Source organism: Schistocerca cancellata, chromosome 9 (genome assembly GCF_023864275.1).
Source record: "Schistocerca cancellata isolate TAMUIC-IGC-003103 chromosome 9, iqSchCanc2.1, whole genome shotgun sequence".
NCBI classification, from domain to species: domain Eukaryota; kingdom Metazoa; phylum Arthropoda; class Insecta; order Orthoptera; family Acrididae; genus Schistocerca; species Schistocerca cancellata.
In genome coordinates, this window is record NC_064634.1 from 221,304,278 (window position 1) to 221,331,657 (window position 27,380).

Genomic DNA, 27,380 nt, shown 5'->3' on the forward strand with positions numbered 1-27,380 from the left:
TGTAAGTTGGTATGAGATCATGACATCACTTCGTGGTACGACTCCTAAATAATTTTAGAATACAGACACCTGTACATCTACATACATACATACTTACTCCTCGTATGTCGTATGTCGCAGGATGCCTTGTACCAGTACTAATCATTACCTAATCTGTTCCCTCCGCAAATAGAGTGAACGCGAAAAACATCTGTGTTTATGCATCCGCGCTAGCCTTAATTTCTGTCGTTTCTTCGTGGTCCTTACGTGAAATATATGTTGGTCGCAGTAGAATCATCCTGTACACAGCTGCACATGCCAGTTTTCTTATTTTCTCGTTATTGTTGGCCGAAAAGAACGTGGTACATTCTCCACATGTACATACTTGGATCATCTCAGAAAGCTACTGTATTTAATTTGCTGATTAAGTTCCTAAAATACGTATGTAGATTTCAGAGGTAGTTAAGGGTGTGCTGTGTCCAAGATTGTGGTGGTAGTGGTGTAAGTCTGATGTACTTCAGGTACTATACCTAGAACAGTCTAATTAAAATTAAAGGTTTTTTGCATTGCTCTTTAGAACTATAAACTACTTCATAGTTACTGCAGCAGACGGAAGAGGTATACACCGATAAGATGAAACATGGTGACCACTGCCCACTGCGACGTTGGATGCCGCCTGATGGCGTTGCGGCCACGTGACGCGGTAACAAAAGTATGTAAATGGAGCAGACAGGAATGGGGATAACGCTAACGAAATATTGGCTGCAAATGGGGAAATCGATTGAGATAAGCGACTTCGAAAAGGACAGATTATTAATATGCAGTGCCAGCGAACGAAAACGGCGAAACTGGTCGAATGTTCGCGTGTTACTGTCATGTCCATGTACAGAAAGAGGTAGGACTGTGAAACTACCACTAGGCGCTAAATGGATGGACTTACACAAACTCTTCCAGAACGTGGGATCCTGTGGTAATAATCGAAGACATGCTGACAGCTGCGAACCACCTGCATCCACGCAGGAAGTCTTCCCCGACAGCGATGCCATCCTTCAGCAGCATAATTGCCCGTGTCTCGGAGCCAGAACCGTGCTACAGTGGTTTGAAGAGCATTATTGTGAACTCACTATGATGTCCCGGCGACCAAGTTAGACAGATGTAAGCCCTATGGAACCCATCTGGCTCGCTGGGGTACAGATTGCACTATGCTTTTGCAGCTTTATAAAGCCCCGATACAATCCCACATTGATTATGGGAGTCTTGGCATACAGTTTGGCATGACCTTCAGCATTGCGAACACTGGGTAGCAGGGTTCAACATGTGACAGGAGCCTTTTGAACTATCCCTGTGAACAGCTTACTAGTGAGGTGGGGGTCCCTCCGTTGCGGATCAGGTACCAACAACACCATGTCAGTTATGCTAACCACATTCGCAGTTGGGAAGCATCCTAACTACTGCCTCTTCACGTCAAACATGATATGCTACCCCCACAATGGTGACCCCAATCAGTGATTATGATTGCAGTCCGTGTCTGGTCTGTCCTTTCTTAACTTCAATTGTTTCCTCTTCCACCTCTCCTCTCGACTCACTCCTGTACATCTCCATGTTGCATCCCTTGGCCACATCTTTGTCTTGATGTATCACAAGGTGCAAATGACATGGTTAATCCTTGAGGACTTCTGCCACTAATATTTCACCATTCTTGGCGCATCCCATGCTTCAGAAGTCACCTATACTGATGGCTCAATGGTTGCAGACTATCAGCAAAGCGACTCTTGAGATCGTTATTCTGGAAACAGACCTCTGATCAGTATTACACCATCGAGTTTTTGGTGCCTGAAATACGGAATGGCTCACTCTGAATTCACCAAACTAACTACAGGTGATAAAGGAGGCTACGAATCTGTGGAGGTCTTCCATGCAGACCTCTCGCAAGGTCTCTACCATTGCTTGCTGGGTCCGCATCGGCAGACTGGATTGACTCATGGTCATTTCCTCCGTAGTTAGGACCCGTCCCAATGTCGTCGTGGTTCCCCTTTGGCAGTGGTCCACATTTGGTGTACTGTCCCAACCTAGCCACTCTGCGGCAGACTCTTAATCTCCCTGACCCGCTACCCCTGGTGTTAAGAGACAGTGCCCCAGCAGCTAACTTAGTTTTACGTTTTAGTCGTGAATCAGGCTATTACCACTCTCTTTAAGGAAGGGCCGCTTAAACTTATCGGCCCATTTGCGGGGTTGACAGAGCGCTGCTGCCTCCTCTGCCTAGACCGAGCTGCAGCTGCTGTCTGGGATTGGTGGTCCAGCCCGGTCCTCACCCTACCGGCTCGTGTACTCTTCTTCTCCCCTCTCGTGTGCCCTTTCAGACTAGTTCATCTTTTGTCTCTCTGTAGTTCTCTAGCCCTGTTCAGGTTGGTAGTGTTTCCCAGGCAGTCTCAGAGTAGAGTACCTTCGGTAAGTGGCGGGGCTGGGGAATGTATGTACCCTCATTACACTCTACATTCAGGGGCTTCCGGCTGCTCCCTAGATGGGGTAGCTTGCTTGCCTTTCTTCCTTTGTCTTTTTGTGTCTTTTCCTCAGCTTTGCTGACATTGGTAAACCTCAAAGTTTTCTTCCCCTGGGTTTTGCGTGATCCGCTATCTCTGATCCGCACTCCATAGAACTGTCTGTTCGAGGCCAAAGGGACTCATGACGTAGTAGTTTGGTCCTTTTAATCAGCCAATCACTGTCAGACAGTAGCTTCCACAGCAGTGAGTGTCACGTATGTTTCTGTTATAGTTGGTCAATACAGTGAGCTCTGACATGTTCTTATTTCCATTATAAAGGTCAAAGATGATTGACTAATCAGTCATACTGGATTACATCTTTCTGAAGCTGAAGTCCTACAAAAGTATGTTGTTTTGATGAAACGACTCATTAAATGGGTGTGTCTCAAAATATGTACTCCGTGATCGACTTGTTCTACAAAAATGTCAGAGAACGTGACAGAGATAGATAAGTTTTACCACGTTACGTTTGGGACTATGAACAGACACCCAGGCACAGTTGCTGCGCACAAAATTCGAAACTTAATTACAATTTTTATACTGCTGTAACGCATGTAACACCATGAAGTATTTTCGAAGACAGATAATTGGGGTAACATAACAATGGATTCATTTATTTGCATGCAAAGATACTCCATTCCAGAAGAGCTATAAGTAAGTAAGTAAATCTTTCAGCATATATTGCATTTTTCCATTGCTCTAGACCTATAAATTTTAAACCCACTTTAGAGAGATGCTAGAGGCACGTACAGCACATCTACATGGCCCTTATTTGTACCTGCTAGTGGTTTATCTACATCCCATGAATATTACAGTTTTGTGAAGATATTTAACCTTTTATGCAGGATGGAGCTCCGACGAAAGGCTTGCACCTGGTCTAAATTTTCTATTTTCGAAGTCGGACCCTGTAATTTCCATTCCACAGATTAATAATAATGTAGAAGCTGATCATGTTCACATTCAAGTACATCATAGGTTATCATATTTTTTATGAATTTCATGGGCTAAAACTTTCAGTTCTAATTACAGAAATATAGTTTCTGCAGTTTTCTGTAAAATATATCGGCAACATTGGGAAATCAAATGAAGTCGAGTTACAATTTATTGTCACATCGTGCACACGTTTAAGATTCTTCAGTTGTCCAATCAAATGTTCATTCATTCATCATCATTTAAAATAATGCACTGCATAGCATTGTGCTGCAAGGGGAGGAGGTGGGGCAAGTGGAAACAGACCTGTGAGAGGTCATGATGGCTGCTGGGAACCTCTGATGCCTGTTTGACACTAGTAAAACATTATTAGAGTCCTGTCATTGATTCACTGTATTTACAATTCATTGCCCTGCCGCAACAATCTTATCTGATGCTTCACTTAACTGTGTGTTGGATTCTAGCTGACATCTGTTGAGGCAGCTCAGTGTCTGCACAGCCAGACAATGGTCTTGGTGATCTTGGTGCCACACACAGCGGGTTGCTGGATAGCAGTCGGCGGCCGTGCTCATTGTGAAATTTGAGTTTGCATTGGCTGTTGGAGTGTTCTCGGTCCCACTCTGAATACTACTATGCCCCATCAGCGATTTACCTGGTGTCAGTAGTCGTGTGGTCAGTTGATATCCTCCCTAACGCCCTGCTGTTTTTGAGAACCTGGAGGCATCTGAGATTTGAACAGGAACACTGACCCTTAAAATGCCCCATTGCTGGCTTCCGTGTTGAAGCTGTGCGGTGTTGTCAGAAGACAGTCAATTTCTTCATCAGTAGACAATAGGTGGCAAGAAATGTGAAGTCCATCAAGTGAATACTATCATTTTGAGTACGACTTCAGCTGGCTTGCTGAATAGTTCATAGACTATGCCGGAGCATTTAGGACATAGATTCAGAACAGTGTCACGATCATACAATCGAGTGTATTGCTCTGAATGCCATCAATCCCAATGATCAACTGACAAGAGCACGAAAAACTGGAATATTTAGAGAGAGCTACCCTCTCTTCCCTTGGTTTTCTGTCACAAGTGTTCTTTCTGCTGCTGAATGTGTATTTCGCACTTAGACGGTGTCGTGATATGTCGAAGGCCTGGCCCACTTGCGACAAACTGGTACGTTTCCTGCTTCAACTTCTGTCTCTGGCTTTACGTGAAAGGCCTATTGTTTGTGCAGTGTGAACAAGTTTTAATAAAAATTTATAATTTTCCACCGCTTACTATTGTATGCCGTAAGTGCACATTCTAAATGTATTTAAGAGAAACTTCGATAGATAACCAATATTGTGTCGTGTGTGGTGAAGATTCTAATTGATGCAGTCTATTACGACGCCCTTAATGTCCATTTGGGGCCGCTGGTGGTAACTGCCCAAGCGACCTCTTTCACTGCAAAGAAAACAGGAATGACTCGAGCTAGTACATCGGAAACAGCATGCACAGGTAAAAGTTGCGGAATTCTCGAGATGAAATGAAGAGCGTGTCGCGATCTGTTGCACATGCGAATGTCAACAACGAATCTTAATCTCATCTTCGGTGAGCAATCATAATGACTGAAACAATAATTGTCATTTCAGATCACACGTGATGAAACAAACTAAAATCGTTATATTAACACTATTTTTCTAACGTTTAACCACAAAGCAAGAATAATTATTACAGACATTCGCAGATATACTCGTGGATATCCGCATGGCCATACGCTTTCATCCACAGAGTAACTAATGCTGCCGGATGAAGTCTGAGATTAATTAAGGATCTTAGAATGGTACTCTGGAACTATCACAAGATCGTTAATAAAAACTCTGGCACTCTGTTAACAAATTGAGAGCCCACAGAAAGTAAACAAGTAAAAAAAATGGCGATTTCCTCATATGTGGTTGGCTTTTAATGTAGTCTATTCATGCAGCATGGAGAAATGTAAAGATAACTATATTCATAATTCGGCTATTTCCTTTTGATTACTAGTTAATGGTCAGCCTGATGATAAAACATTTTTATCTCTGTGGAATTGGAGATAAATTCCATATAACTAGAAATCGTGTTTCTATTATTGTATTATCTAAATCATGCGTTCTAGTGTGGCAATCTCTATATCAAGGAATAAATATATTCTCACAGATGTAAGAATGTTAAGTTACAGCTTTTGTGACTGGAAGCAACTCGATATTTCCATGGAAATACGGTCACCTCACGGTCAGTGAAAAATTTTATTTTAATTTAATTTTATTGGCTTCTACAAACGACAGTCTTTGATATGTCGGAGGTTTGTCAGGTTCTTGCAGGTAACGTGCTATCACCGTGTTAGTATTATCGTGATTAATTAGCGTTTTAACTAATGATTATTGACTGGGTAATCCGCATTTTCGTGAAGTTTTCCCACAGTTAAATTTCGTATGGAACATATTTAGTGCTACCCAGTATCAGGAGTTCAGATCTCCGTCCTCTTTTGGATGTTCACGGCAAGTTTAGATCATGTAGAGGTAAAGCATGTTTAAAGAGGATAGAACGGGATGTCTGTAAATATTATTGCCGCGCAGGGAAGCGTGTTTGCTTAGAGCCGTAATTAAGCATGCTGAAAGGGTTGCGCAGGCAGCAATTGAGGAACAATGTGTGAAAAGCTGCAGATTATCATACACGTTGGAACAAGTTACGTCCGTCGTCTAGGCTCGGAGGCCGTACTTGGGTTGCTCCAGCGACAGAGATGGTTGAGAACACCACTCTTGCTCATGAAATTTCGCCAAATCTCATTACGGAGCATTATTCCCATAGATTATAATGCCCCATAGTTCTGTGTCCATTGGAAGACTCGAGATGTAGAAAGTTATGTGACAAGCTAGGCTGCAATTTTTTAGACGTGCGCCTTAGGTTCGAGAACTGTAGGATCTCCCTAAATGGGTAAGGTGTGCACTACTTACCAGAGGCTGTGAACGCAATACTGTACTAGTGATACCCAGCAAAGTGTCAAAATTTGGAGCGCTCCCAAAACGCAAATGGCTCTGAGCACTATGCGACTTAACTTCTGAGGTCATCAGTCGCCTAGAACTTAGTTTAGTTAGGTTTAATTAGTTCTAAGGACATCACACGCATCCATGCCCGAGGCAGGATTCGAACCTGCGACCGTAGCGGTCGCTCGGCTCCAGACTGTAGCGCCTAGAACCGCACGGTCACTCCGGCCGGCCACAAAACGCAGTGAAGCTAACGTAATATTGATTACAGACAGTAGGTTAACACCTGAAATCGATAGCGGTGAGACTTTAGGGTGGCGCTGCGGTCCGGAACCGCGGGACTGCTACGGTCGCAGGTTCGAATCCTGCCTCGGGCATGGGTGTGTGTGATGTCCTTAGGTTAGTTAGGTTTAAGTAGTTCTAAGTTCTAGGGGACTTATGACCTAAGATGTTGAGTCCCATAGTGCTCAGAGCCAGTTGAACCATTTTTTAGACTTTAGGGACAAACTAACAAAACGATAGGCTAATGGGAAATATATGTGTTATACTTATCGCAGTAGATGAGAAACTCAAATCCACCAAATAGAAATTGAAGCTGCATGACAGACTGAGCGAGACTAAGTGTGAAGGAGGGGTGTAAATTAATTACTATTTCTTTCGAGCACCAAACTCACCTCCAGACGTACCAGAACCCTTTAGAGAAAACCTCAGCTCACTAAAATACTTCTTCATTGAAGGAGACTCTTTTTTTCATCCAACTATTATCAGCGGAAATTACAGTTTTGCAAGTGATATGCTTGACAAGTCGTCCTACAAAAAATAATGAATGCTTTACTTAAAACAAATAGTTCGGAAGCTCACTTATGATGGAAATATATTAGATAGAATGGCGACAGACAGACATGACTTCTTTGAGGATGCTGATACTGAAACTTTTATCAGTGACAATGAGGCAGTCGTATCAAGTATTATTACCAAAGCTCAAAGGATGGCGAAAATACATACGGAGATATACATTTTAGTTACAAAGAAGCAGTAGTGTTGCATTGTAAGTAATTGGAACATGTAGCTCGGGGTAGGAGCGTGTAGAGAAACTAAGCCATAATAGATGCAAAGCAAAATATAGGGCTATAAATACAGAGATGCTAAAAAAATGCCTTTCGCTGCCAAGAGAACAATGCGCGATGCTTTCAATAACTGCTGTAGCAGAAACACTTAACAGACGCTCCTACAAAACATAAATAAATTCATGTTGTAAAGGTTGTCAGGAACACCAGACTCTTCCTAATGACAACGGAACTGAAATTGAGGTAGGTAAGCAAAAGCAGACGTTACTTACGATCCTCCTGTGCAAGTGAACATTTGAAAATGGAGCTAAGAGTAATGCCACAGTACTCAAGCATGTGCAGGTCTAAATGATGCAGATATTAGTGTAAAAGGCGTTAAGAAATAGCTGAAACCTTTAAAATTGTATAAAATTCCTGGGCCTGATCGGATCCTTGTCGGTTTATAATACATCTACATCTACATCTATACTCCGTGAGCCACCTTACGGTGTGTGGCGGAGGGTACTTATTGTACCACTATCTGATCCCCCCTTCCCTGTTCCATTCACGAATTGTGCGTGGGAAGAACGACTGCTTGTAAGTCTCCGTATTTGCTCTAATTTCTCGGATCTTTTCGTTGTGATCATTACGCGAGATATATGTGGGCGGTAGTAATATGTTGCCCATCTCTTCCCGGAATGTGCTCTCTCGTAATTTCGATAATAAACCTCTCCGTATTGCGTAACGCCTTTCTTGAAGTGTCCGCCACTGGAGCTTGTTCAGCATCTCCGTAACGCTCTCGCGCTGACTAAATGTCCCCATGACGAATCGCGCTGCTTTTCGCTGGATCATGTCTATCTCTTCTATTAATCCAACCTGGTAAGGGTCCCATACTGATGAGCAATACTCAAGAATCGGACGAACAAGCATTTTGTAAGCTACTTCTTTCGTCGATGAGTCACATTTTCTTAGAATTCTTCCTATGAATCTCAACCTGGCGCCTGCTTTTCCCACTATTTGTTTTATGTGATCATTCCACTTCAGATCGCTCCGGATAGTAACTCCTAAGTATTTTACGGTCGTTACCGCTTCCAATGATTTACCACCTATGGCATAATCGTACTGGAATGGATTTCTGCCCCTATGTATGCGCATTATATTACATTTATCTACGTTTAGGGAAAGCTGCCAGCTGTCGCACCATGCATTAATCCTCTGCAGGTCTTCCTGGAGTACGTACGAGTCTTCTGATGTTGCTACTTTCTTGTAGACAACCGTGTCATCTGCAAATAGCCTCACGGAGCTACCGATGTTGTCAACTAAGTCATTTATGTATATTGTAAACAATAAAGGTCCTATCACGCTTCCTTGCGGTACTCCCGAAATTACCTCTACATCTGCAGATTTTGAACCGTTAAGAATGACATGTTGTGTTCTTTCTTCTAGGAAATCCTGAATCCAATCACAAACCTGGTCCGATATTCCGTAAGCTCGTATTTTTTTCACTAAACGTAAGTGCGGAACCGTATCAAATGCCTTCCTGAAGTCCAGGAATACGGCATCAATCTGCTCGCCAGTGTCTACGGCACTGTGAATTTCTTGGGCAAATAGGGCGAGCTGAGTTTCACATGATCTCTGTTTGCGGAATCCATGTTGGTTATGATGAAGGAGATTTGTATTATCTAAGAACGTCATAATACGAGAACACAAAACATGTTCTATTATTCTACAACAGATTGACGTAAGCGAAATAGGCCTATAATTATTCGCATCTGATTTATGACCCTTCTTGAAAATGGGAACGACCTGCGCTTTCTTCCAGTCGCTAGGTACTTTACGTTCTTCCAGCGATCTACGATAAATTGCTGATAGAAAGGGGGCAAGTTCTTTAGCATAATCACTGTAGAATCTTAAGGGTATCTCGTCTGGTCCGGATGCTTTTTCGCTACTAAGTGATAGCAGTTGTTTTTCAATTCCGATATCGTTTATTTCAATATTTTCCATTTTGGCGTCCGTGCGACGGCTGAAGTCAGGGACCGTGTTACGATTTTCCGCAGTGAAACAGTTTCGGAACACTGAATTCAGTATTTCTGCCTTTCTTCGGTCGTCCTCTGTTTCGGTGCCATCGTGGTCAACGAGTGACTGAATAGGGGATTTAGATCCGCTTACCGATTTTACATATGACCAAAACTTTTTAGGGTTCTTGTTTAGATTGTTTGCCAATGTTTTATATTCGAATTCGTTGAATGCTTCTCTCATTGCTCTCTTTACGCTCTTTTTCGCTTCGTTCAGCTTTTCCTTATCAGCTATGATTCGACTACTCTTAAACCTATGATGAAGCTTTCTTTGTTTCCGTAGTACCTTTCGTACATGATTGTTATACCACGGTGGATCTTTCCCCTCGCTTTGGACCTTAGTCGGTACGAACTTATCTAAGGCGTACTGGACGATGTTTCTGAATTTTTTTCCATTTTTGTTCCACATCCTCTTCCTCAGAAATGAACGTTTGATGGTGGTCACTCAGATATTCTGCGATTTGTGCCCTATCACTCTTTTTAAGCAAATATATTTTCCTTCCTTTCTTGGCATTTCTTATTACACTTGTAGTCATTGATGCAACCACTGACTTATGATCACTGATACCCTCTTCTACATTCACGGAGTCGAAAAGTTCCGGTCTATTTGTTGCTATGAGGTCTAAAACGTTAGCTTCACGAGTTGGTTCTCTAACTATCTGCTCGAAGTAATTCTCGGACAAGGCAGTCAGGATAATGTCACAAGAGTCTCTGTCCCTGGCTCCAGTTCTGATTGTGTGACTATCCCATTCTATACCTGGTAGATTGAAGTCTCCCCCTATTACAATAGTATGATCACGAAACTTCTTCACGACGTTCTGCAGGTTCTCTCTGAGGCGCTCAACTACTACGGTTGCTGATGCAGGTGGTCTATAGAAGCATCCGACTATCATATCTGACCCACCTTTGATACTTCGCTTAACCCAGATTATTTCACATTCGCATTCGCTAATAACTTCACTGGATATTATTGAATTCTTTACTGCTATAAATACTCCTCCACCATTGGCGTTTATCCTATTCTTGCGGTATATATTCCATTCTGTGTCTAGGATTTCGTTACTGTTCACTTCCGGTTTTAACCAACTTTCCGTTCCTAATACTATATGCGCACTATTTCCTTCAATAAGAGATACTAATTCAGGAACTGGATACTCCTGCAGTTTACCAACATTACGTTAACTTTTCCTGTTTTTGGTCTCTGAGGACGGACGTTCTTTATCAACGATGATAATGTCCTCTCTGGTAAGCCGTCAGGTATTTTATCGTTTCGCCCAAGGGGGGGTCCCTCTAACCTACAGTATGTCCCACGTAAAACCGGTTCGTTTCACCTGACACTCACGAAACAGTGAACGAACGAAAAAGTATAGTCGTGAAGTTAATTTCTCTATTAATATTCTGTTTAAAGGGGAGTTATAAATGAAAATAAAACTTTTTTCACACATTCGGATCTTTATCTCATTATAAAATTGCAGTTTTCCGACTAATACACTTACAAACTCACATCGGAAGTATTTTTTTTTTTAAACATAATCTACACCGGTTGAAAATGTTAAAATTTTTACGTGCATTACTTCAAGATCTAATAAAATTGGTAATTTTTTATATAGAAGGCTGTGGATTGCTGTGTTATAAGGGTTCAATTACGTGTTTTTATTGGTAGCACTGTCAAAAACAGTTCGTATCGTTTAATAGTATAAACACGCGTTGTATGTCGAAGCACTAACGTTTTTCCGAGGGAAGTGAAATCTCTCAAAAAGTAAAGTATGGCGCCAAAACGAAGTATTTTTAAGAAACGTGGGTTTCACAGTAATAGATTTCGAATAAAGGGAAAAATTGTGTTCAACATGTGGCATGTGGTAAGTGACAACGAAGTTTCTAGAGAAACACCCATTAGTGATTCGAAGATTAAAATAAAAATATGAATGTCATGTGACTAGGGCCTCCCGTCGGGTAGACCGTTCGCCGGGTGCAAGTGTTTCGATTTGACGCCACTTCGGCGACTTGCCCGTCGATGGGGATGAAATGATGATGATTAGGACAACACGACACCCAGTCCCTGAGCGGAGAAAATCCCCGCCGGGAGTCGAACCTGGGCCCTTACGATTGACCATTCTGTCGCGCTGACCATTCAGCTGCCGGGGGCGGACGAAGATTAAAATAAAACGTTGTGATACACAGTTATTCAAAACGAAAGTGATGTAAATGGTAGGTTAGGTTGTATTCTGATAGATTTACACATCCTAACAAGGGTATTACGCGAATGTGTGTTGTATAATATGTGGAGGTCCAGTTAGTTTACATGAAGACAGAGAAGTACCAAGTGGACTAGACAAGAAACTTATCATTAATTGTGCCAGTTGTAAATATACTCATTCATTTTGGAATTCTGATAAGTATAAAGATAATTATTTTGAAGCAAGTGTTAGGTGGTTTTATGCATTGAGAGTTATTGGCAAAGGTGGTGGTGGTGGTGGTGGTGGTGGTGGTGGTGGTGGTGGTTGTTGTTAGTGTTTAACGTCCCGTCGACAACGAGGGACTATTGGCAAAGGACACACAGCAGCAGAAAAAAATGTGTGCTGTGATGAATATGCCACGCCCACCTTGTAAAATCGACAAGTATTTATTGGAGCTGCTGTGGAATCTGTTGCATGCGAGTCAATGAAGGGTGCTGCAAACGAAGCTGTTGAAATAAATGATATGACTGACATGCCAGTAGCGTTTGGTGGCACTTGGCAGAAGCGCAGCTACAGTTCTAAGAATCCTGTTGCTACGGTGACAAATGTGGATACTGGAAAGGTAATAGATTTCCAGATTTCAACCAAACATTGTTATAAGTGTAAATCAGGGAATGAAGAAGGGCATATCTGTGACTGAAATTATGAAGGAACAAGTTGTGGTACTGAGGCCTCTGCAGCTATTGTAATTTTTAGTCGATCTGTGAACGAAAGGGTAGTGTGCTACAGTAAGTTCTTAGGTGACGGAGACTTAAAAGCATATAACAGTGTATTAGCCGTTCAGCTTTATGGTGAGAAGATTATCACAAAACAGAAATGTGTTGGTCATGTCCAGAAGAGGATAGGCACCAGGCTGAGGAAGTTGAAAGAAAGATTGAGAGACAAGAAACTTTCTGATGGTAAAACCATAAGAGGCAGGCTGATAAACAAAATGATAGATGAACTACAGCAGTATTATGGGATGGTCATTAGAAATAATACTGAGGATTTGTTGAAAATGAAGCAGGCAGTATGGGCTACCTTCTTCCACATACTGTCAACTGATGAAAAACCGGTACACCACCTTTGCCCTCCTGGACCTGATTCATTGTGCAATAACCGCAAAGTCCAGTACTCAAACAGTTCCTACAGCCATGAACATTCCATCCACACAGCAGTCATGGATATCATAAAACCTATTTACAGAGACCTAGCAAATCCTGAATTACTGAATAAGTGTCTGCATGGTTATACTCAAAATCCCAATGAGTTGTTCAATAATCTTACATGGACTCGCTTACCAAAAAATATTTTTGTTGGAATGAAGACACTAAAGTGTGTGTGTGTGTGTGGGGGGGGGGGGGGGGGTTAGTGATGCTATTATTGCTTTTAATGACGGCAACATTGGTAGGGTGAAAGTGCTACAGCACATGGGGATTAATACTGAAGCAAACTGCATCAGAGAGCTTGAACGGATGGACAAGGTTCGCATTGATAAAGCAGAGTATGCAGCACAGTTGACCACTAAGGAGTCCAGAAAGAAGATCAAGAGGATGATATAACAGTATGGTGCAGGGTGCTTCTGAGTGACTAAAAATAAAAAAAATTAAGATTATATTAGTGAGTCTTCTGGAACTTTAGAAGCCGTTCCTGACAGTTTACATTTTCTGTTGCATTTTTCCCAAATCTCAGAAACCTTCGAGTAGAGTATTCAGATTTTCTGGGAGTAATATTTATCCTGAGTCTACTGAACTAAAAGAAAAACATAATGTTACGTATTTTTAAAATTATCTAGGATAACGTACAAAAAAGTACACAACATTTTAATCATGTCATTAAAAAATTGTATTTCCGAAAGCAGTGGCTGAAATGCAATTATTGTAGTTCACTAGACTCAGAACATATATTTTAATGTCCTGTAAAAGTTTCGTGTCAATGGCTACAGTGATTCCTGAAATACAGGGAAGCCAAGTCACTAAATTTAACATTGTCGGGATAGGGCGTTCCAACTCCCCTTAAGATCGTCTATTGTGCAGGGATTATAAGCATACACTTGTAGCGTGTCCCATAAGTAAAAATCACACATCACCAGAGGCTTCTACTGTCAAGTGTGTCTTCAGTGAACACGTTGGTGTCGTAGGCAGTTCTTTGGTTGGATGTGAGAGCGGTTGCTCTATGTTGTTGGAATACTGCAACAGCTTCTCAGCGCTTGTAATCTGTGCATTGAAAGAGTCAAAGATCTCCAGATATCTGGTACTATTTAAAGTGCAATCGAATAATATAGAATCAATAATGCACATGCCGGACAATGCACAGCAAACCCCTGTCTTTGCTGACTGAAGAAGTTCTTCATGCAGATTATGTTGGTTGGACAGCAACCAGTATTTGCAACTGTGAGAGTTTACATAACCTGACAAATGAAACCAGGCATTCTCATCTTAATCGAGTAAAGCAAGGGTTCTAAATAACCGTTAGCGATTGATTTTAACAGGCAGTTGCGTTAGTTAAATGAGCGTTCACAGGTGATCTGTACGAATAATAAGGAAACATTATTTTATAAATAAATAATCCGTAACACTTGTCTAAGGAATAACGGGATGCTGAAAAGAGATGAGCAATATTACTCTTCGCATTCAACTTACGTAATATATTTTTGTTAAGTTTACCAACAAAATCGGCGTCATATCTATTTCAATATGCTGTGAACCGTATTATTTTGAATTTTCGACCATGAGTTTCACGGGATAGTGGGGCACTATGCAGTAGGTGGAGCAGAGCCCTGAATGCTGCCTTTTTGAAGTGCAATGGATGGTTAGATGTTTTGTGTACAACATCAGAAGTGGTTGGCTTCCTAAGAATATCGTAACTAACCGAACAACCATCAGTTTTGACAGATAGACCCACTCCTTATCGACTTGAGGGTTCGTCTTGTAATGTACATGTGAATTCTGTTTGTAATTTCAAGGGGACTCATTGTCGGTTGTCTGTTCCTCTGCACATTGTGAACGGATCCAACAGCCCTCCATTTCTTGTACACATCTTACTGGTCGTGGAGAGTTTCCTGCCGGATTACTGCCCTTGAAACATTCTGTACAATCCCGGATGGAGCCTGTCTTTATGTAACACTCCACGATATCAATTCGCAGCTCTGATGCAAACTGCCTCATTTGTACGAGGGCTGTTTAAAAAGTAAGGTGACTTCTCAAATTGCGTGGGCAACGGACATTCGATTATCGAATTTTTTGTTATGTTAGTAGTAGTAGTAGTAGTAGTAGTAGTAGTAATAGTCGTAGTGTATAGCATGGGGGTAAGCATTTATAGAAAAGGAAAAAAGAAGGAAAAAACATAGTGTGAAGGTGTTTTGTGGAATGTTGGATGTTTTATAATCATTATTACCATTTATTTGCATCCCATTTCTTTACCAAGCTCCTACTCGTGTTTTATCTAAGTAATCCTTCAGTGTTGGTACACATGTTCCGAACACAAGTTCCCAGTTTCAAGTGTACAGCGTACTTCGTTTGTTTTTGACAGATAGAAACGTTAGACGTGCCTTAGTGTGCTCTGCGATTTTCGATTATTACAAAAAATGGAACAAAGAATGTGTCATGACATTTTTCGGGTGTTTTGGGCATGAGATGTGTGTCAGCGAAGTTTGTTCCAAAACTTCTCAATTTTGGTCAACCGTCCGTGGCATGAGTGTCGCTCAGGAGCTCTAGAATGACGTCAGTGGTGATCCTAATTTGCTGAAAAGGGTCATAACTGGTGACGAAACATGGGTTTACGGTTAAGACGTCGGATCCAAAGCCCAATCGTCAAACAGTGGAAGCATCTCAGAGAGCCAAGATCGAAAAAATCACGCAAAGTTTGATCAAATGTCAAAGTTTTGCTGTTTTCCTCAATTACTGTGGCGTAGTTTATTATGAATTTTTGCCTCAAGGTCTTACGGTTAATAAGGAGTATTATTTTGACATTATGCGCCGTTTGCGAGTAGCAATATGCAAAAAAAAGTCCGGAATTGTGGAAAACAATGGCTTTTGCGTCACGACAATGCACCTGCTCATTCGTCGCTGGGTGTGAGATTTTTTGGGCAAAAACAATACGGCCATCATGCCTCAGCCACCATATTCACCGGATTTGGCAGCCTGCGTCTTGTCTCTGTTCCCAGAACTGAAGAGACCTATGAAAGGACAAAGATTTTCAACGATTTTCAACGATTGAGGAAATAAAAACAGCATCTCTGAAAGTACCCAAGGCTGCACCAAAAAGTACTTCTGAGAAATGCTTTGAGGATTGGAAGAAGTGTTGGCACAAGTGTATTGTATCTGAGGGGAATTACTGTGAAGGGGTCAACATGAATATTGATGAATAACTAAATATTTTTTTCATAAAAATATACGAGGTGTGTTCAAAAAGTAAGGTAACTTTATGCTGCCTCGGGCATGGATGTGTGTGATGTCCTTACGTTAATTAGGTTTAAGCATTTCTAAGTTCTAGGGGACTGGTGACCTCAGCTGTTAAGCCCCATAGTGCTCAGAGCCATTTGAACCATTTTTTGTAAGGTGACTTTATAACAACAATATGAACTTCTCTCAAAAAAAAAAAAAGAGAAATTAAAGCAATAACAGCCCTCTGTCGCAAAATGAAGTCTTCTTGACCTAGGTTTCGGCCACTACTAAAGAGTGCCTTCATCAGAAATAAAACATTTAAACTGACATGTCACGAATAAAATAAAAATCAAGCGATAACACTTCAGTCACAAAATATTAAAATAGAAAACATAGAAGGCAAGCCACTATGGGCTGCTCGTAGCCGGCTGCTGTGGCCGAGCGGTTCTAGGCGTTTCAGTTCGGAACCGCGTAACTGCTACGGTCACAGGTTCGAATCCTGCCTCGGGCAGGATGTGTGTGATGTCCTTAGGTTAGTTAGGTTTAAGTAGTTCTAAGTTCTCGGGGACTGCTAACCTCAGATGTTAAGTCCCATAGTGCTTAGAGCCATTTGAGTCATTGGGTTGCTCACACATGTCGAGCTGCGGTAGCATTAGACTCTCAGTAGTGGCCGAAATGTAGGTCCAAAGACTTCATTTTGTGACCGAGGGCTGTTATTGATTTAATTTTACTTGGCAACGGTCACTGACAATGCAGCCAGGTTTAAAACTCACAATAACTACCGGACGAACACACAGCTGCACTCAACTTTCCGATAAAATGCTGTGTAACCAACTTTGGAGACAGTGTTGCCACTTCACAAGCTGTTTGACTACAGATGATTAACCGGCACATGAGGCGTACCGGTTTTTTGTGAGACACCCTATAGAATATGATGGCATCTGGCGTGCTGCGGAGAAGTGTGTTGGGAACCTCGATGTAAGTAGTGTATTAAAGACCAGGCAGACTATAGTACAAGTAGACTCGAAAACGATACATTTATCTGTAATGGGGTACTATCTGAACAATCATTAAGACAGATCTTGATAACGTTTCAAATTGAAACAGATATTGGAAACTGCCTTCAAATGTTAAGAGATGCAAAATTGTGCACACAGTTCGTATGATGATGAAATGGGATGATCAGGCTCAATCGTAGCGGAAGCAGGCAACAGACGTGAGGACATTGGCATGATCCTGGGAAAATGCTGTCAATCTACAGTGCAGACTGCTTACAGAATACTTTTTAAGTTCTTTGAATATTCTGAAGTGCGTACACCAGATCGTTCTAAACGGGGTGATATTTAACGTACACAAAAAAGAGCAGTACAAATACTGTTATCACACTAAAACCTGTACTGCGTACACACAATTGGCTAGTGTGTAGGGTGGTTAGAAGCAATCAGAAAAGCTTATAAGGGCATGGCAGGGTAGATTGCGTTGAGAAGTAATTGTTAACAAAAAATTCTATACTGTCCTTTGTTTCCGAGTTGATTAGCATTGAAGGTAGCCAATGAGGCTGTTGCCTGCACAAAGTGAAAAACTGCCGCATTATGAATGACTTTCAGATTAATTAGTTCTGTGGTACTAACTATGGTTTTGCAATAAATTCTGCAGACCGTATCCACAAATGCCGCTAAATGCATCTACAAAATACATCGTGAAACCACATATAATTCAGCAGATTTGACGTCATAAACATCAATATGTGTGGGAAAAAAGATATCTATATATGCCGCTGACCGTACCTACGTAAATGTCTTTTTACGAGTTTGAGAGCTGACTTCATAGATGCTGAGATGTGTGAAAAAATGCCGCATCATGCATGAAGTTTTAATACATTTGTTATTTAATACTCGAACACTCCTACTGTCGAGTTAACATAAACTGGAACTGCTAATATTAACAGAAGTAATACACACTGCCAGAATGAAACATTGTTATGCACTTTTAATAAATTTGTCAAACACAAAATACCTTATCTTGACTGTTATGATCAATTGCTGTCAAAACCGAAATCTAACAGACACTTTTACTTAAGCTGGTCTAACAGCCCCTCTTAACGTATTCCTCTATAGAGTAGAAGGAATTGGATTTAAAAAATCTTTCAAACTATGTTTAAACCATGCTTTATCTGGAACCAAAATTTTTATGGTTGCTGACAATTTACTGAAAATATTTCTGAATATTTGACCCCTTTTTGGACCAAAGTAAGCGATTTTAGGTCTTTGTGCCTGCCTGCTTAGCTGAGTGGTAATGTTGTTGCCTCCCATGCAGCGGACACGGGTTCCATTCCCAGCCGGGTTGGAGATTTTCTCCGCTCGTGGCCTGGGTGTTGTGTTGTCCTCATCATCATTTCATCCTCATCACCAGCGTGCAAGTCGCCCAGTGTGCCATCGACTGAAATAAGACTGGCACTCGGCGGCCGAACTTCCCCGGATTGGGCCTCCCGGCCAACAATGCCACATGATAATTTCGTTTAGGTCTTTGTGTAGATTGTTCTTATACTGTGTATTGAGCAGTGGGTAGGAAATAGAGATATATTCCCTGCAACAAATTTCATTAAGGAATAAATATACTGAGAAGCAGTGGTTAGAATACAATGTTACTTGAATACATTTGTACGTGATGTTCTTGAATTAACACCACAAATGATTCTTATTACAAACTTTTGCCCTGTTTTATGAGTTACCCCCAGAATGTGATCCCGTATGACATGTTGTTGTTGTTGTTGTTGTTGTTGTTGTTGTTGTTCTTGTGGTCTTCAGTCCTGAGACTGGTTTGATGCAACTCTCCATGCTACTCTATCCTGTGCAAGGTGCTTCATCTCCCAGTACATACTGCAGCCTACATCCTTCTGAATCTGTTTAGTGTATTCATCTCTTGGTCTCCCTCTACGTTTTTTACCCTCCATGCTGCCCTCCAATACTAAATTGGTGATCCCTTGATGCCTCAGAACGTGTCCTACCAACCGATCCCTTCTTCTAGTCAAGGTGTGCCACAAACTCCTCTTCTCCCCAATCCTATTCAATACTTCCTCATCAGTTATGTGATCTACACATCTAATCTTCAGCATTCTTCTGTAGCACCACATTTCGAAAGCTTCTATTCTCTTCTTGTCCAAACTGTTAATCGACTATGTTTCACTTCCATACATGGCTACACTCCATACGAATAGTTTCAGAAACGACTTCCTGACACTTAAATCTATACTCGATGTTAACAAATTTCTCTTCTTCAGAAACGCTTTCCTTGCCATTGCCAGTCTACATTTTATACCCTCTCTACTTTGACCATCATCAGTTATTTTGCTCCCCAAATAGCAAAACTCCTTTACTACTTTAAGTGTCACATTTCCGAATCTAATTCCCTCAGCATCACCCGACTTAATTCGACTACATTCTATTATCCTCATTTTGCTTTTGTTGATGTTCATCTTGTATCCTCCTTTCAAGACACTGTCCATTCCGTTCAACTGCTCTTCCAAGTCCTTTGCTGTCTCTGACAGAATTACAATGTCATCGGCAAACCTCAAGGTTTTTATTTCTTCTCCATGGATTTTAATACCTACTCCGAATTTTTCTTTCGTTTCCTTTACTGCTTGCTCAATATACAGATTGAATAGCATCGGGGAGAGGCTACAACCCTGTCTCACTCCCTTCCCAACCACTGCTTCCCTTTCATGTCCCTCGACTCTCATAACTGCCATCTGGTTTCTGTACAAATTGTAAATAACCTTTCGCTCCCTGTATTTTATCCCTGCCACCTTCAGAATTTGAAAGAGAGTATTCCAGTCAACATTGTCAAAAGCTTTCTCTAAGTCTATAAATGCTAGAAATGTCGGTTTGTCTTTTCTTAATCTAGCTTCTAAGATAAGTCGTAGGGTCAGTATTGCCTCACGTGTTCCAACATTTCTACGGAATCCAAACAGATCTTCCCCAAGGTCGGCTTCTACTAGTTTTTCATTCGTCTGTAAAGAATTCGCGTTAGTATTTTGCAGCCGTGACTTATTAAACTGATGGTTCGGTAATTTTCACATTTGTCAACACCTGCTTTCTTTGGGATTGGAATTATTATATTCTTCTTGAAGTCTGAGGGTATTTCGCCTGTTTCATACATCTTGCTCACCAGATGGTAGAGTTTTGTCAGGGCTGGCTCTCCCAAGGCTTTCAGTACTTCTAATGGAATGTTGCCTACTCCCGGGGCCTTGTTTAGACTTAGGTCTTTCAGTGCTCTATCGAACTCTTCACGCAGTATCATATCTCCCATTTCGTCTTCATCTACATCCTCTTCCCCTTCTATAACATTGCCCTCAAGTAAATCGACCTCATATAGACACTCTATATACTCCTTCCACCTTTCTGCTTTCCCTTCTTTGCTTACAACTGGGTTTCCATTACAGCTCTTGATATTCATACAAGTGGCGCTCTTTTCTCCAAAGGTCTCTTTAATTTTCCTGTAGGCAGTATATATCTTACCCCTAGTGAGATAAGCCTCTACATCCTTACATTTATCCTCTAGCCATGCCTGCTTAGCTATTTTGCACTTCCGCTCGATCCCATTTTTGAGACGTTTGGATTCCTTTTTGCCTGCTTCATTTACTGCATTTTTATATTTTCTCCTTTCATCAATTAAATTCAGTATTTCTTCTGTTACCCAAGGATTTCTACTAGCCCTCGTCTTTTTACCTACTTGATCCTCTGCTGCCTTCACTACTACATCCTTCAAAGCTACCCATTCTTCTTCTACTGTATTTCTTTCCCTCATTCTTGTCAATTGTTCCATTATGCTCTCCCTGAAACTCTGTACAACCTCTGGTTTAGTCAGTTTATCCAGGTCCCATCTCGTTAAGTTCCCACCTTTTTGCAGTTTCTTCAGTTTTAATCTACAGGTCATAACCAATAGATTGTGGTCAGAGTCCACACCTGCCCCTGGAAATGTCTTACAATTTAAAACCTGGTTGCTAAATCTCTGTCTTACCATTATATAAATCTATCTGAAACCTGTCAGTATCTCCAGGCTTCTTCCATGTATACAACCGTCTTTTATGATTCTTGAACCAAGTGTTAGCTATGATTAAGTTGTGCTCTGTGCAAAATTCTATCAGGCGGCTTCCTCTTTCATTTCTTACCACCAATCCATATTCACCTACTACGTTTCCTTCTCTTCCTTTTCCTACTGTCGAGTTCCAGTCACCAATGACTATTAAATTTTCGTCTCCCTTCACTATCTGAATAATTTCTTTTATCTCATCATACATTTCTTCAATTTCTTTGTCATCTGCAGTGCTAGTTGGCATATAAACTTGTACTACTGTAGTAGTACATTGGTATGACATAATAGAATGAAAGTAAGCAAAGTATGCAAGTTTTTGTTATTTGTCTCCTACTTCTGATATCATTCTCACTTGAAAAATAGACTTGTTTAGGTGGTTGACAATTCTGTGGTATGCCTCCCCAACTAAATTTATTATCGAATTGTTATCCCAGAAAATTAATAACATTGTCAACTTCTTAGATCTGCATGCCCTCATATGTTATACACATGCTGGAAGGAAATCTCTTACAGGTTCTGAACTGCATTCAGTGGGGCTTTTCAAACTTTAATGATAGTGAATGAGCTTTAATTAATTAATGCCAGTGAAAATTTGATTAGCAGTTATTTCTAAATCTGTACTTGACTTGCTACTTATTGGAATGTGTGTATCATCTGCAAACAGACAAACTTAGCCTCTGGCAATGTAACATATGAGAGGTCATCAATGGAACCTTGAGGAACACCACATATAATTGTATCTCAATCAGATGAAGACTGACTTCTTACTGCACAGGTATTTCACAATGACACACTTTGTTTCCTGGTAGTTAGATAAGACTCATATCATTTTTCAACACTGCCAGTAACACCATAATATTGTAATTTACTTAGGAGAATGCTGTGGTTCAGACAGTCAAAGGGTTTTGACAGGTCACAGAAAATGCCAGTAGCCTCTAATTTATTATCTAATGAATTATGAACATTCTCGCTGTAAGTGAGCCATAGCGACATTTGCAAAATCGTGTTGTAGGTACGTGCAAAGAAGCATTGCCCAGCTTACAGGTACTGTCTAGAATATTACACAACACAAACAGTTAATTTCTTTTTGTTTTAGTTTTTAACGGAAATTCGGCAAAATGAGTACCTGAGCAGTACTGGTAATATAATAAAAGCAGTAACAGCTAAAAGCAACAAGGCATTTAAAAAAATTTTCAGTAGTAGTGTTTAACAAAAATAATGTTGCCTTTCTTCAAGGGATTTCCCATTTAAGGTCCTGAAGTATCTCCGTACGTGTGATAAATCTGACAGTATGCCTCCGAATTGCTTACACATGTTTTTTTAATCTGACTTACTGGGGTTACCACACTCTCGAGTAATTCAAGAATGAGCTGCATTGGTGTTGAAAATACAGTCTCCTTTACAGATCAACATTATCAAAAAAATTTCAAATAAAGTGAAGTTGCCCATTCACCTTCACAATAACCGTCCTTCCATGCTCGTTCCATTTCGTATCTGTTTGCATCGTTACACGTAGGTATTTAATTGATGTTAATGTGTCAAGCAGCACACTACTAATGCTGTATTCGAGCATTATAGGATTTCCTATTCACCCGTATTAACTTATATTTTTCTACATTTGGATCAAGCTGCCATTCATCAGACCAAGTAAGACTTTGGTTTTCCGTATTGTATCCTCCTACAGTCTTTCAACAGTGACACACCTTCTCAAACACAACAGGGTAAACCCAGAGAGAGTGAAATATGTAACTTTTTGCTGTGCTGTCCATATATACACCTCCATTGTTGTTGCGTCTGTGGTACGTTAAGTATGCAATCCATCCACTTGGGCAAGATCCATGGTGGAAACTGTCACAGGATAATAATAGTTCCTTGGCATCTTAATCAGATCCCCCCCCCCAAAAAAAAAACATCCAGTAAGAATAATATGTTCTGATCATCACACAGACCTCTGTTTAAGAAGTTATGAATTTCGACTGCAGCTTCACAGTATATGTTTATTCCATCTTGACATTTGTTGTGAATAACCTGCTGCAGTTCTAAAGGAACATTGATACATAATTACAATATTGTAAGAAAAAATGGTGTATATTATTCTACATTAAGATGGCTTCAGCACAAAGAGAGGTGCACATCGCTGCCACTGAAGTTCTTGATCACTTACTCAGTGATGTAAAATGTGTGACAAACATCAAAGTTAAGTCTGTATAAAAAGAAGAGTTTGTAAATGGGTAGCATGTAGCTATGTTTACATGGGAATGGTGAAATATGAACGTAAGGTGCTTTGTTCCATATCATTATGATAAATAATATAAATGATCATGGAACATAAAAGTGCTACGCAAGGCATGGCATAAAATCATTGGAATTAATTAAAACTTGTTCTTTTTGAATTTTTGCTACTGTTACATTTGGATATGTGTTTTCTATCCATGAAGGCTGTGAAATCTCGTGAATAAGTATTATTATTCATGAACTTCATCTCTCTTGCTTTCCCAGAAGCATAAAGCAACACACTGCATTATGTATATGAACAAGTCCTTATTTGTGAATCAAATAGAGAATTCATTAAAAATGTTATTTGCTTAGCATTAAATAATTATTATTTGCTCTCGAATTTGACTTAAATGTGAATTAAATGTTCGTATACTTTCATACTTCAAGGAAGTGTGTGTCCAAATCACTAAATTTTATAAAAGAAAGGGGTGTCAGGTGGTTTCATTCTGAGAAATTGTATTAACAAATTTGTTTCAGGGCGTAATGCAAAGCGTATAGTGCTTCCACTGGAGTTGGAGCTGACATACCATGAACGACAGAGCATTACACAGAAGATAAATGAATTAGGTGGAGAAGTTATTAGTGAAGAACATATGTGCTCAGCAACTCACATTGTTGGCTCTGGTCTATACAGTTATTCACCTACATTACTTGAAGCACTTGTAAGAGGTAAGGTACTTCGCACATACCTAACCTAATAGCATATCTATCTTAACAGATCAAACCAAAGTAGTTAAACTTTTGAATTGGCTACAAGGCATAGAAGTTTATTATGCAGTCTTCTGTGGTTCCAGCATGATTGTTGTTGTTGTTGTTATTTTTTTTGTTACAAAGAAATGAGCAACAGTGTGTCTGTCTTAAAACAGTACCCCCTTTTTTTAAAAATCTGCTTCTTTCTCTCAATACCTACTCAAAAACATACCACTTATTCATGCAAATGCAACATGAAATTTGATAAGAAACAGCAGTGAGGATATTTAATACCATTTGTAGTACTGTTACCCATATATGGGTACAGGAAGGGATAGGACATTCAAAAGTGCTGAAAGTGGTGGCCATGGACAGTAATGTCCACATTTTGCGTGGAAGATTTCATCGCTGTTTGCGATGTTTCCTGCTGAAGTGAGTTGCAAATAAGCAAAAAAACTTGCTCCACATTCTCTGAAGGTTTTGAAATATCGTGGTAGCGAACATCTTCCATGCATCCCCAAAGAAAAAGTTCTGAGGGATCATGTTAGGAGACAGAGAAGGCCAATCCATTGTTCCTTCAACAACCAATGCATCTGGCTGGTTGCATTTGGTTCAGAAAACAACATGCATGAAAGGCATTATATATTGGACTTCTGTTGTGTTAGTGCCAAAAAAGCACTCTGGTATTTAGTCCCACTTCATCCAGAAGACAAGCAAGAATTAATCTGAAAAAGTTGGCAAATGCACTGTTATTTAGGTTACCATTGATGGAAATAAGGGCCAATATTTGTAATACCATTCATTCTATGCCAGACATCTCTACGCTGACTCTGATGTTCCACATGTCCGTCATCAAGGGTATTCACTGGACCAGTAACACAAATTCTTTGTATTTAAGTGTCCTTTGTTTGAGAAGGAAAATTCGTTCGTAAAAAGAACAGTGGAGAAGTAGTTCCTGTCGGTAAGGACTTGCTCCTATGCCCACTGACAAGTAGAACACAAAATTTTCGAAATAATTCCCATGCAAATCCTGGTGTAAGTTGACATGATTAGGTGCAACTCGTGATGTGTTGACTTATCAATTCATGGTAACAGAAGTAAAAACAGTACCTGTGGAAGTATCATCTGTGCGAGTTCTACAATGATTGCATTGCCTTGGGTTGAAACTTCGCATTTCTTGAAGCATTGCAAAAGTCAAGAAAACATTCATTGGAAATGTGGGTTCTCGTCAGGATATTGCTGTCTGCGAATTCCTTCGGGTGTGTAGCATTACCCCTACCTTTAATTGCAATACAAGAAACGTTATTGTTGTGACTCGCCGATCATTCAAAGCGCAATTACGCGCGTCCTCTACGTGCGGCGCTGTCTGCCAGCCATGCAGCAGCTGCGCCACCTGAGCGGCCAGCCGAGCAGCGGCCGCTAGACTGGGACTCGGTGCTCATTCGAATGCTAACGTGTACACGTCTTGCTTGTCAACTTACTCTGTGACTTATATGTGTGTTAAACATGACGTTATAACAGTTATGATGCAGTTTTTATTTGAGGACTGTCTTTGCTAAACACAAGGTATCATTTTAAAGTATTATACTACTGTACTATGTGTATCTGTATTGTAAAAAAGAAGAAATTATCGCAATTGAAACTTACTGGCATATTAAAATTGTATTGTTCCGGGGCTCCAACTTGGGATCTTTGCATTTCCTGGGCAAGTGCTCTACCGACTGAGCTACATGAGCATGACTCACAACTTGTTCTCACAGCTTTACTTCTGCAAGTTCCTCTTATCCTACCTTCCATACGAGTAGCTTATTTTGTAGAGTATGTGCCTGCCAAAGGGAAAGGTCCATAGGTTGAGTCATAGTCCAGCACAGAGTTCTAATCCGCCATGAACTTTCATATCAGCACATGCTGCACTGCAATGAGAAAATTCGTTCTAAGTTCCTAGATGAGAGCTGTGGTCTGGCACACAATTTTACTCTACCAGGAATTTTCATATTGCTGCATACTCTGCTGCAGTGTGAAAATTCATTATGGAATATTGCAACTTGTGTTGTGCTAACTTAGATTCTCCATAGATAAATAGCATTTCAACCATCTATCAATGATGTAAATTACACTCAAAAGAACCTTTGAATGAATATGGTTGGCTGAGTGACATGTTTGCACCTGTTTAATGTCAAGTCCTGGACATGGATTAGTTATGTTACCTAGGGTACCTGCACAGTGTGCGAATATGAGATGAAAAGTCAAATTTGTGTTAAATTTTTTAAAATGCCATGTTTACATGATTGATACACTGTGATACGTTTTTGAACAGGTCTTGAGGAAAGGAAGTGGATTACAAACTAAAAGCTGTAGGGTGCTATTTAGAAAAGATGTACTGCTGTTTTCATCTTCGAAATGAACAAAGTTACAAAGGCCATTATGCTAGTTATTGTCCTCTTGATAGTTAAACAACATTTGGTTGGGACCATCCAGATTTAAGTTTTTGTAGAGAGGGAATGAGATGGCTAAAATAAGTTTATTCTATTCTATTTATTGTACAGCTGGTATTAGATGTACTTCTGTATGTCACAGCAATAATACTGAATGGGTTTCTTATGTAGGTGAACAGCCATTATTGCAGAAGTCTTACGATGAATCCCTTGAGTGTGAGGTCGCAAGTTAAATCTTTAGTAAGGCTCATTTGAAAGTATTTTAAATAATGACTCGCCACGAGCATCAGGTGGGCAACATAAAACTAGTGTCCGTGTAATGCAAAGATCAGTCTTCCATGGGTTGTATGTATTACACTTCACAAAATGGATATAGTCAACATTCAAGAAATTATCAAAATGAATCTTTAACTTGCACTATGAACGCCGAGTGAAAACTGGCTCACCACATTGATCACAAAGGTTTCCACCGTCAAGATTGAAGGCGAACTACCTGGGAGTTACAAACTGTGCAGGATGTTCAGATGGGTATACACACTTAAACAGTGCATATAGAATCATATTGGTGCATGGGGGCTGATAAGAACTAATGAAATGTGATGGTATGCAACTGAATACAAGATGGTCTGTCATGGAACATGGTTCCAGGTGGTATGAATTGCACTGTCACACACTTTTCAGGAGAGCACTTTGCTCTAAAGGAGTATGATTTTTATGTCCA

The 27,380-nt window shown here is 40.4% G+C and overlaps 1 protein-coding gene across 1 annotated transcript in view; it reads left to right on the top strand.

Annotated features, from left to right (window-relative positions):
• Positions 1-27,380, top strand: part of LOC126100884 (uncharacterized) — a 563,003-nt gene that overhangs the window by 334,205 nt on the left and 201,418 nt on the right. Inside the window, exon 3 of the mRNA XM_049911552.1 lies at positions 24,012-24,203. Coding sequence (XP_049767509.1) covers positions 24,012-24,203 — 192 coding nt within the window. The remainder of the gene's footprint in view (positions 1-24,011; positions 24,204-27,380) is intronic.